Consider the following 12,058-nt stretch of genomic DNA (forward strand, 5'->3'; position numbering starts at 1 on the left):
TTTGCGATTGGCCCGCAAGTGGGGAAGGCAGCGTTTGGCCTCGTTCAGCGATTGGCCTGGGAATGGGATGCCGGCCTTTTATTGGCTACTACGTCTCGAGCCCGGCAAAGTGGAGCGCCGAGCGGTCAGCGATCGGCTGGCGAGGGCTGGAGCGGGCGTGCAGACCGCGAAGACCGCGTGCGATTGGTCAGCGCCGGGAGGGCATCCCCGGTGCGGGGTCCTGCGGCTCGGTGGGCTATGGCTTCCGGCGGCTGGCGCTGGCTGCGCGCCCTGCGGGCCGTGGGGCAGCCCCTGTTCCAAGGCCGTGCGCTGCTCGTCACCAACACGCTGGGCTGTGGTGTTCTCATGGCGGTCGGGGACGGTGTGCGCCAATCCTGGGAGGTCCGCGCCCGGCCTGGCCAGAAGTTCAACCCCCGGCGCTCAGGTGAGCAAGTCTGGAGCCACTGGCCCTTGACCCCGGGGGACCTATGAGCCCAATCTCAGAATCGGAGACCCCTGACCTGTGGCCTCAATTCCCGGCGGGACCCTTGACCATGGTGTGCATCCAAGACCCTCATAGCCCACGCTCGGGTCTCCGTCCCTCCTCCTCACCCCGGGGTCTCAGTCCGCTCCCCACCTCAGGTCTCCATCTCCTACTTCCTGGTCCCTGTCCCCTCCCGGCCCCAGTTTCCGCTCACCCCCTCGTCCGCTTCCCTTACTCCAACACTGAGACCAAACACTGAGCACTGGAAACTACACCAAGGATAGTCAAGGGCTCAGCGTCTGGACCCAGCCAGCCTCGGATTGTGCCTTGGCCCCACACTTCCCAACCTGTTATGCCTGTTTCCTCCTCCGGAAAGCAGAGCAGTGGTAGAACCCGCTCTCAGGGTAGTGAAGGGGATGAGGAGAGAAAACGGGAGAGGAGCCACTGGAACGGTGCCTGGCAGTGGGGCTTGTAATGGAAGAACTTACAGGTGGGCTCGGGGAGGGCTTCAGGTTTATCAGGGAGGGAGGGTACCATGGACTGGGGACTTGCTGGCCTGGCCTGACTCTTGAACTGCTCTCAGCGAGCATGTTTGCAGTGGGCTGCAGTATGGGTCCCTTCCTGCACTACTGGTACCTCTGGCTGGACCACTTGCTCCCAGCGTCTGGCCTCCGTGGCCTCCCAAACGTCCTCAGGAAGGTCCTCATCGACCAGCTGGTGGCCTCTCCCATGCTAGGCGTCTGGTACTTCTTGGGTAAGGAGCCTTGTGAGCTTGGGCTCTGCCCCCCCCCCCATGTCAGGAGGGGCAGAGCCAGCTTTGTGTTAAGAGGGGTGCTGAGTTGGCGTTTCTGATGGGCCTCTTCTGTGTGTGGCTCTGGACTGGGTGCTGGGTCACAGTAGCGCCAGGACAGACCCACGGGGGGCAGGTATGAACGGCAGAGTGGGACAGCAGTACTTTGTGTAGGAGGGATGAAGCGGTGTTGGGTGGGGCTGCCCTGGGCAGTGGTTGGGAGGACTGCCCAGAGGAGAGGCCACTCCGCTGAGACTTGAAGAAGGTGCCAGCAGGCATGAAGAATGGCCCATGCAAAGGCCCTGAGGCTGAAAGAAGAGTTGCTGAGGCTAGGGTTGATGGGGTATAATCATCCAGCCCTTGGCTCTGAGAAGAGTGTCAGCCCCGCCCTCTTGAGCTTAGTTTCCTCCTTTGTGAAAGAAAGGAAATAAAACAGCCTCAGCCTCAGGAAGGGTGCATCTACCTTGGGGTGCCTGTGTGTCTGTTTGTCTGTTTGTTTGTTTGTTTTTAGAGTAAGGGAAGTGGCAGGGGCAAAAGGGAGAAGGAGAGAGAGAATCCTAAACAGGCTCCATGCCCATTGCAGAGCCCAACTTGGGCTCAGTCCCAGGACCCTGAGATCATGACCTGAGCCAAAAACCAAGGACCAGTTGCTTAAACTACTAAACCATCCAAGTGCCCCTAAGGGAGTGTGTGTTTATTTCTGACCTCTCCCTCACTGGAACCAACTTGTTCTGCTGTGTTCCTCCACACCAGCCATTCTGCTGTGTGTGGCCCTTCCCACCTCAAAGCTTTTAAATTTCTTGGTCTGTCTGCCTGGGACACCACTGTCCCTGCCCCATCTGCTCCATCACCGGTACTCCCCAGCCTCTGACACTCTTAATTTCTTGGTCTCCTTCCCAGGCCTGGGCTGCCTGGAGGGCCAAACCCTGGATGAGAGCTGCCAGGAGCTGCGGGACAAGTTCTGGGAATTCTACAAGGTGGGCCCTGCCCACCCCTTCATTCCCTTGCCCTGCCCTTCGCAGCCCCCCACCTCCACCCCTGTGCCAAGGCCCCACCCCTCACCACACTCCCACCCCTCCCCGCAGGCCGACTGGTGCGTTTGGCCGGCAGCCCAGCTGGTGAACTTCCTCTTCGTGCCCCCGCAGTTCCGAGTCACCTACATCAACGGCCTGACGCTGGGCTGGGACACGTACCTCTCCTACCTGAAGTACAGGGTGAGCTCAGTGGGCGGACCAGACACCCAGGGGGCTCCTCAGGGGCCACATGTGTAAACTCCAAGTGGCAGTTCCGCTGTGCTCTAGGGTGAGGTCCTCCTGGGCCTGTGATAATCTGCCAAGCACAGCAGGTGGGCGCGGAGCTGATCCCCAGCAGGGTGAACACCCAGCCTCTCTGCTGTTGGATGACCTTGGCCGGGTTCCTGCTGTGTCTGTCCCACAAGACTGAGCCTAGCGAGAAGACAGGTGGGTGAGGACTCGCTTGGGTGAAGAGGAGTCCACAGGGGTGGACGGGCTGTGTGACCAGACGCCTCTTGCACGGACAGATCCGGGGCCATCCACTCCTGGCTGTGTGGCCCTGGGCACTGTGCAGACTGAGCTGCCCCAGCCCTCCCAGCTGGGTGCCAGACAGGGCGAGACTGACTCTGAGCACAACAGGCCTGGTCCCGGCCCCTCCCCAACCCCTGGGCATCTGGCTGGGCTGCCTCTTCCAAGCCCAGTATAAGACCTGTTTCCCCATCTGGAAGACAACCGTGAAGATGGTCATCCGGGAGCCCCTCTCACCACAGGCCCTCCGTGAACCAGTGACACACGTGTTCCCATCTGCAGCACGTGGCCCAAGCCAGGCAGTCCCAAGCCCCAGCCCCTCAACACGGTTATGAGCTGGGCGTTGGGCACAAGGCGGGGACACAGCCTGGAGTTAGCCCCCAGAATCCGGAGCCTAAGGCAAGGCCTGGTGGCCTCTGTCTCATACTCAGGTCACAGACTGTAGAAATTCTATTAAATTCTCTCATCATTGCAATTCCTGTGGGTGACCAAGGCCACCGTGGCAGGCTGGCACTCATAGGGACACAGCATCATCCATTCGCTTTATTGGGTGTGTGTAGTGTTGTCATGACATCTCCTGGGGATTTGGGGGGCAGGTTTGACACTCATGACATCAGAACAGGTCTGGTGTTGTGGGGGAGTCCCAGGGTGGCGAGTACCCACAGCAGCCCTCACCTCCAAATAAGGGTAAAACGTAGGGGGTGAGGAGCCAGGCAGGCCGTTACCTGGCTCTGGTCCACCCCGTGGTCCATGCTGAGATCCCCCCCACAGTGGCCTTGGCCCACCAAGTCACAGCTGACAGGCTTGCTGACCTGACTACGTCCCCTCACCCAATCAGCCTGCCCTGGGGGGGGGTCATCGGGCCCCCTCTGCAAAACTGGTAACTGTTGATAGGGGTGAATTTTTAAAAAAGGTGGGGTCTTGAGAGGAGGGGGAGCGGTGAGTTCACAGGGCCACGACACGCCACGGCAGAGTGGGGACAGGGCTGTATGTACAGGGCGGGAGGGGGAGGGGGTGGGCAGGGAGCCTGAGCCCCTGGGGGACCTCTCCAATAAATAAATAAATAAATAACTACGATAATAAATAAGGGTGAGGGGCTAAGTTGGGGGTGGGGGTCTCACGCCCTGGGCCGGTGCGGGGCTGGATCGGGCCCAGGGGGTGGGCAGGGGTGGGGCCGGGAGGGGGCAAGGGCAGCTCTCAGCAGGCGCAGTCCTGGTGTGGGGGCGCCTGCTGGTCCGTGAGCTGTGGGCCCTGCTTGGCGCCTGTGACTGCGGGGTCGGCCGTGTCCAGAGACTCGGACATCTTCTCACAGATGACATCCACCAGGCGCTCAAAGGTCTGCTTGACATTAATGTTGTCCTTGGCGCTTGCCTCAAAGAACTCAAAGCCTGTGGGTGGGGAGGGGAGGGGTGAGGACCCCGGCCCCACCCCCACCCCATCCCAGAGACGCTTCTCAGAGGGCAGGGAACATCTGGAGATTCCTGGTGCTGACCACTTGTTAGAAGCGCCAACAAGTCCTGCAGGGAGGCTGCTCAGCCCTGTTTCTCATACTCTTTCCTTTGCTCTAAAACTGTCCCCTTGTCGTCTCCAGGCACCCCCCCCCCCGACCTATTTCCTTGCTCCTGCCACCAGCTGTAACTTGTGCACTGGCCCCTGGCAGCATCTGAAACTCCCAACCACCTGGGCCCTCCCTTGCTTACACACCCTGTGGCTCCCTGTCGCCCTCACAGGAGTCCCAGATCTTTGCCGTATCGTTCAGGCCCTGCGTGATCAGCCAGGTTTCCCCCAAGTGTCCCTTGTATTCCAGCCATAGAAAATTACTTGCCAGAGCACCCAGGATCTTCCCCAGCTCCGGCCTTTACCTACAGTTTCCTTTGTCTGAGAGACCACCCTGTGCCTGAACTCCAGATCTAGCACCTTCCTCCAGGTCTTACCTCCACCAGGCAGAGCAGCTCGCCGCCCCCATCAGTGCATTGCCCCAGCCCGGGTCTCTCCCTCCACCCCGCAAAATGAGGCCTCTTGGGCCTAGCAAACCAACACGAGGCTGGCAGTGAGGGTGTCAGAGTGAGTCAGTAACTTAACTGCACAGCGAACTCCTATGCATCCTTCAGGATCCAGCTCCTGGCTCCAGGCCATTTGCAGAAAGTGTGAATTGGCTGGATTCAAATCCAGGCCCTGTCCTGACTTTGCTAGGAGGTCTTAGGGGTGTCCCCTCCCCTTACAGGGCCTCAGGGTCCCTTTCGTAGCCTGTTGGTGTGCAGCCCCGCTAGGCACTCACCGAGGTGGTCAGCCAACTGTCGGCCACGCTCGGATGATACCACCCGCTCGTCCTCCATGTCGCACTTGTTCCCCACTAGCAGCACCTGGGCATTGTCCCATGAGTACGTCTTGATCTGGGTCGACCTGGGGGAAGCAGCGATGAGTGGGTTAGGCCTGGGAAGATTCAAGCTCCACTGACCTCTGTCTCCCCCTCCCTCGCCACCCTCTAGCCCCCCACCTCCCGATTATTGCTTGAACTTGGCAGGCTTGGTCCTTCCTCCTGGCCTCTGTCCTGCCAGGAACGCGGTCCCACAGCTCCCTGATCTTCAAAAATCCCTTTCGCGCAGGTTTGCCTGCCCTTCCCAGGGCCCCACCCCCAGACACAAGACCTTCTCCCTCTGCTAATTCAGAAATTTCCCTAAAATGTATCATTACTTTGGGCAGAAATGTAAACGTTTCTGTCCTTTCATCCAATACAAACTGACCTTATATTTTCTGCCCCTTCCCTGATTTTTTTTTCTTCTTAACCTATATATTTACAACGAGCTCCTTTATTCCCCTTAGTTGGAGCCAGTGCCACCATGTTTTTATTACAGAGCAGGTCAGAATCCAGCTCCAAAGACCGTCTGGGAGGGCGTGAGGCTGTGCTCACCAGTCCTGCACGGCGTTGAAGGACTCTTCATTGGTAATGTCATACATGAGGATAAAACCCATGGCTCCCCGGTAGTAGGCAGTGGTGATGGTCCTGTACCGTTCTTGCCCTGCTGTGTCCTGGGAGGAAGAAAAGACGGGGGTCAGAGAGGCCCCACACGTGAACAACTAAGAGTGGAAACCAACTCTGAAATTGTCCAGTCCAGCCCCGGTGAGAACTGGAGAGGAGCAGCTGACTGCTCCTACACGGAGCTGACTGGTCACCTACATGGAGAACATGGGGTTCAACCACCCTCTTGAGGCAGGTACCTACAGAATCATTCCGTCATTCATTCAACATACCCGTGCATTCACCTGTGTGTGCCACACCCCGTGCTGGGCACCGGGGACACAGCTGTTAACAAAATGGACAAGAATCACTGCCTCGTGGAACCAACTACCCAGTACAGAAAACAGAAGATAAACACGTAAAAAGGAAGAAAATGTATCCCGTATCAGAGGGTGATGTAGACAGAGGAGAAAAAGAAAGTTGGACAGAGATGGCCGGGCAGTGGGTGAGGGTATGATTTTAGAAGCTGAAGGGAGTGAGGAGGGAACCATGTGGAGATTTGGGGAAAGAATCCAGGCCAAGGGCACAGCAGGGGCCAAGGCGCTGGAGTGGGTCTGTGCCGGGTGCATCTGAGAAACAGTGAGGAAGTGTAGGTAGAAGGAGACAGACCAGGCAAGGTCTCCCAGGCCAGGGGACGGGTGAAGTTGGAGCCATGGGAACACAGCACAGAAGGGACAGTTCCAGCTTGGGATTTAACAGGTTCCTTCAGGCCTCCATGGGGTTAAGGGAGGTGGCCAGTAGACCCTACAGAAGGTGCTTGCTCCTGTCCCAGAGGATGAGGTTGGGGCCAAGATCCTGATGAAACCTCATGAAGACTCACAAGAAAGAACATAAAGGGGGAAACTGAGGTACCGAGCTAAGTGATGCTCTCCATAACAGCAGGCAGAGGAGGGGACCCAGCCTTGGCTCCTTCCTCACTCCTGGAGAGCAGTGATGAGGCACCCATTGGAGAATAGGTTACTGTCTTCTGGGCTTCTAGCCCCTGATACACAGTAGGCACCCAATAAATGCCCAGGGTGTGAATGAATGAATTGAGACAGGGAAGAGGCAAAGCAGGGGCTGCTTTTCTGGAAAGGTAAACTGGTAAGAGACAGGAGCTCTCCAGCTGGACCCACCCAGATCTGCAGCTTGATCCTCTTGTCGTTGCGGTAGATGGTCTTGACCTTGAAGTCGATGCCCACAGTGCTGACGAAAGCAGGCGTGAAGGAGTCGTCTGCATAGCGGAATAGGAATGAGGTCTTGCCCACGCTGCTGTTGCCAATGATGAGGATCTTGAACATGTAGTCAAAGTTCTGGTCCGAGGACTCCTTCTGCCCATAGCGTGAGTCTGTGGCGGATGCCATCTGGGTGTGCAAGGTGTAGGTAAGCCCGAGGAGTCCCATTCCAGACCCCAACTGCCCAAGTCCCAGGCACAGGGTGAAGAGAACTCCAGAGCTCTTGAGAGGGACTAGTGTTTATAGAGATTACCCTCATCTGGTCAGGAGCCCCAGTACCAATGGTGGGGCTCACGGCAAAGGGTGGGCCATGACCTTGAAAGGCCGGAAGTGTCAAGGGAGGAGCTCAGAGAGATGGGGATGGGGACACCCCTGTAAACCCCTCCAGCACGCCTTTCCCCCCAGGTCGGTCTGTAATTCTACACTCTAAGGCTGAGCAGGTAGGGGCAGCTGCGGCCGGCCCCGCCCCCCATCAATCATTTATGTTGCTCAGAACGGACGCAAGTGCACACGCGTGTACGTTCCCGCGGGGATGTGCGTCGCAGCTCGCAAGCAGGGAAAGATCGGGCTGAGACAGCTGGTCGTGTGATAGGGGCGGGGCGTGCACACGCTAACGTGCACGCAGTAGGAACACACCCGTTCACGCGTGTGCACATCAGAGTCGAATACACTCGGTGCACAGGAAAGAGACACAAACACTTGTGCGCACACCAACACACATATGCAAATGTACAAACCCACCCGTGCTCAAAGCCGCCTCCACCTATGCAGGCGTGTACACGACACCCACGCGGACACGCATTCCCGTGCACGCACACGCACAGTCCATGCGTCTCCTTCCACCCGCGTGCGGCATGGACTCTCCGGGGTCGGGACACCCACAGGGTCACACAAGCATACCCCGGTACATAAGCAAAAGGGTATGCACACAGATCCGCTGGCACAGGCGGGCGCGCACACGCGTGTTCACACCACACGCACGCGCACGCACAGAGCCTCCCGCGCGCACAGCTTCCCGCAAGGCACTAGCCTCCCCTCCCCCTCCGCCGCAGAGGCCAGGGGTGGGGGGGTGGGGGTGAGGAGCGGGCAGTTAGGGGGAGCCAGGGCCCTACCCATACTAGGGCTGTGACCGCCGCATCCTTCCCCGATTTAACCCTAGCCAACCTCGTCCCCTACTCGCGCAAGCCCATCAGTCAAATGAAGGTTATGTAGGTGTTCGGAGAGGCGGCGACCCAGGCCGCCCCGCAACTCACCTTGCCCTGCACCGATGCGGTCGTGACCCTAGCGGCAGCGACTTTTTGGTGGCGGTGGTGCCGGGGCCCCCTGCGTTGATGTGGGGCTGCGCGACAGGGGCAGCGGCGGCGGCAGCAGCGGCTCAGGCCCCTGCAGTCCGCGGTGACGTCCTGCAAAGAGTGAGGCGGGGCCTCACATGCAGATACAGCCGTGACGCCATCCTGGGGCGGAGCCGCGCCTGGAGAAGTAGCCCGCTGACGCACGTAGAAGCCAGGAGGGGCGGGGCTCCTGCGCAGATTGACGCACGAATGGGGCGGGAGCCAGTGTGCTTATCCAGTAGCGCGCGGGGGAGGTGTCTACTTGCTCCGCCTCCTGCCTGTGTCAGGGAGGCGGGACTGAGTGCCAACCTCTCACTGGCTTAAACTTCCGAGCGACGGACTGAGTACCAATCAGAGATCACCACCTTTCTGTTCTGGTCCAATGATGGCTCCCAAGTGGTTGCGGGGATAAAGGGTTGAGGCCTTCACCGAGCCTGGGTCTTCAGGGGGCGTTCCCTTTCCCCGCCCCCTCCCACCTTTGGTTTGGGACTTCCGTGGTCCCCGCCCTGTTTTGGGTGCAAAGACCTCTGGTTAAAAGCGTTCCCAATTCCCAATCTCAGAAAAGAGGAGGAGGCAGCTGAGAGTCGCTCCATGCTCCCTAACTACGGGTTCAAAATAAGGATAAATGAAGAAAAAGCGACAGTAGGGGTCAAGAGGGACTCCTTGCAACTTCTGAGGTTTAAGATCTCCAAAGAGGACCGGGTTGGTAGATGCCCGATCCTGTTTCTGAGATGAAAAAAAAAAAAAAAAAGAAAAAATTGGGATCAAGGGAACTAATTTCTAGAAAAGAAGGAAAGGGCTAACCGACACAAGAACCCCACCTCTCCCTGAGCCCCACTTTCCGGAGAAAAATTCGAAGATAATGCTGAAGCAGGGCAAAGAAACGGCTCACCTCCTAAATCCCCGCAAACCTGCAGGAAACAACAACGGAAAATGGGGAGGGTCTTAGCGAGGTTCAAAGACCCCAAAATAAAGATGGGGCTGGGAGATGCTTAACCGATCCTGGTTCCTGACTTAAATGACAGGGAACCCATTCCCCCTGGTTTATCCTGGGTAAACAAGACTCAGAGAGTGGAGACTTTGGGGACTGAGGGGCTCAGGCGTTTATTTCCCCAAATCTTGAGGGGGAAAATGTCAGAATGGCGGAGGGGGGCGGGAGAATGAGATCCTTACCCCGTTTTTGGATCCCTCCCCCTCAACTCCGGTACCCAGACCAGGAGGAGCGTGGCCCCCAGAGAATCCTGATCTCCTTGCTTCCTCCCCAGGCGCGGGGCGGGAAGGGCGGGCTGTGTTCGTCCTGTTTATAAAAAGCTCGCCAGCTGCGGAGGCGCCTAGAGACCAGAATAACTTAGCGCCTCGAGCCCGCCTCCTCCCCTCGCCCCCTGGAAGTGCGGGACGTCCCTCACTTTTTCCGCAAGCGTTTGGGAAACCTATTTTTATTAAGGGCAACATTTTTGTCCCTCTCCTCCACTCGAGACTATAAAAGTATTAAGAACCTACTGCGGAGAATTGGAAAATTGAGAAAAACATGAAAAATAAACAAAAATAGGGGCGACTGGGTGGCTCAGTGGGTTAAAGCCTCTGCCTTCGGCTCAGGTCATGATCCCAGGGTCCTGGGATCGCGTCGGGCTCTCTGCTCAGCGGGGAGCCTGCTTCCTCCTCTCTCTGCCTGCCTCTCTGCCTACTTGTGATCTCTGTCAAATAAATAAATAAAATCTTAAAAAAAAAAAAGGAAAGAAAAATAAACAAAAATAAATTCACCCCCGATCTCCCCCTCCAGGGAGACTGGCAGTCGGTGGCGCCCTAAACACGGCTGGCCCAGGAACAGGCCGCATCCCGGTGGAGGTGAGGATGCCTAAGGCTGCTCAGCTTCCTCACTTCCCAAATGCTTGTTTTGGGATTTGTACGTGGGTGGCACCTGAACAGAAATACCTGTTTTGGTGCCCCCCCCCCCCCCCCCCCCGCCCAAGGAGAAAAGGCCTACAACAAGGCACGTCGTTGCTGAACAGAGGGATTTTTTTTTTTTTTAATGTATTTGAGAGACAGAGCACAAGCAGGGGAAGGGGCAGAGGGAGAAGCAGACTCCCCACTGAGCATGGAGCCCCACACGGGGACCAATCCCAGGACCCTGGAATTATGGCCTGAGCCAAAGGCAGACCCTAAACCACCTGAGCCACCCAGGAGCCCTTGGATTTGGTTTTTTTTTTTTTTAATTTAAATTTTATTTTTTTAAGACTTTTTTATTAATTTGACAGACAGAGATCACAAGTAGGCAGAGGGGGGGTGGTGGTGACCAGGCTCCCCGCTGAGCAGAGAGCCTGAAGCGGGGCTCCATCCCAGGACCCTGGGATCACGACCTGAGCCAAAGGCAGAGGCTGTAACCCACTGAGTAACCCAGACACCCCGGGATTTGTATTTTAAAGTAAAAATAATAAAAGGCCTTTATTGTTAAGAATCAACATTCCACTCCAGAATTAAGGACGGTTGCATGGGGGACTGTTGCGCAGGGGTGGACGCCAGAGCTGGTAAGAGAAAGGGATTAAACCCTTCTAAGGGTTAACCCATCCCACTTAGAGTAAAGCCCAGACTCCACCTCACAGCCCAGGCCCCCTAGCCCCGTACTTCCCACCAGCCACCTCCCCATCTCATCTTTCTCCTCCAGTTAGATGCTCCCTTTGGTTCCAGGGGGCAATCCTGCCTCAGGACCTTTCTACCTGTTGTTCCCGCTGCCTGGAGCACTGTTCCCCAACCTCCTTCCAAACCTGGCTCTCTCATCCCCTTCAGATCTCTGATGGACACCCACCTCCTTTCAGAGGTTCCAATTTCATGTCACCTCCTATCACATCACCATATTTTTCCTTCCTGGCACATCCTGTATCAGAAATAATTATTTGAGGGGAGCCTGGGTTGCTCCATCAGTTAAGAGTCCCACTTGACCTCAGCTCAGGTCTTGATCTCAGAGTCATGAGTTTAAGCCTTGCATTGGGCTCCACGTTGGATGTGGAGTCTAATTAGAAAGAGAGAGAGAGAGAGAGAGAGAGAGAGAGAGAGAAAGGAAAAGAAATAATTATTTGACTTATTTATCCATTAGCCATCTAAGACCTCTGAGAGTTAGGAATTGGTGTCCCTAACACCTAGACCCGTGGACCCAGTAAGTGCCCTGTGATGGTATGATATGTATGAATGAATGATTGGAGAGAGGGTAACTTTGGTTAGGGAGGTTAGGACAGAGCTCCCTGGAGAAGTTACATTGAGCAGGAACCTGAAGGATGAATTAAAAGAATCCCCGAGAACTTCTACTAGTTCCAGCCTGGTATGGAGGTGGGGGTCAAAGAGGACTTTGCAGGGGAGCAGATGCTGAGCTGAGACCCAACGGGTGAGGATGAGGGGGGAGGAAGAGCAATCCAGGAGGTGGGGACAGCATGTGCAAAGGCCCTGAGTTGGTGCCACAGCTTGGGAAATGGAAAACCACCAGCATGGGTGGAGTGCAGTCAATAAGAAGGAGATGGACAGATGCCTGTGGCCCAAATTAAAGGGGCACATAAGAAAGAAACAGGGAAATAAGGTGAAATGCTGAAGGCAGATGACCTACAGGAAGGTTATAGCAGAATTTTCTTTCCTTTTTTTTTAATCTGTTTGCATTATTTCCAAATTCTCTATAGTAAACATGTATTACTTGCAACAAAAGGGGGAGGGAGAA

The 12,058-nt window shown here is 56.5% G+C and overlaps 2 protein-coding genes across 2 annotated transcripts; one reads left to right on the forward strand and one right to left on the reverse strand.

The window, feature by feature from the left end:
- MPV17L2 (MPV17 mitochondrial inner membrane protein like 2) lies at positions 1–3,231 on the forward strand. Its single transcript, XM_032316032.1, has 4 exons — positions 1–424; positions 1,047–1,217; positions 2,154–2,230; positions 2,339–3,231. Exons 1-4 carry the CDS (start codon positions 238–240, stop codon positions 2,522–2,524), a joined length of 621 nt encoding a protein of 206 aa, XP_032171923.1. The 5' UTR covers positions 1–237; the 3' UTR covers positions 2,525–3,231.
- Positions 3,232–3,324: 93 nt separating this feature from the next.
- Positions 3,325–8,504, reverse strand: RAB3A (RAB3A, member RAS oncogene family). The gene is made up of 5 exons (XM_032316022.1): positions 8,281–8,504; positions 6,929–7,156; positions 5,706–5,824; positions 5,073–5,197; positions 3,325–4,182 (listed from the first exon to the last, which is right to left on the reverse strand). Exons 2-5 carry the CDS (start codon positions 7,154–7,156, stop codon positions 3,992–3,994), a joined length of 663 nt encoding a protein of 220 aa, XP_032171913.1. The 5' UTR covers positions 8,281–8,504; the 3' UTR covers positions 3,325–3,991.
- Between the last annotated feature and the right edge of the window lie 3,554 nt (positions 8,505–12,058).

The sequence above is a fragment of the Mustela erminea genome, chromosome 1 (assembly GCF_009829155.1).
Source record: "Mustela erminea isolate mMusErm1 chromosome 1, mMusErm1.Pri, whole genome shotgun sequence".
In the NCBI taxonomy this organism is placed as follows: domain Eukaryota; kingdom Metazoa; phylum Chordata; class Mammalia; order Carnivora; family Mustelidae; genus Mustela; species Mustela erminea.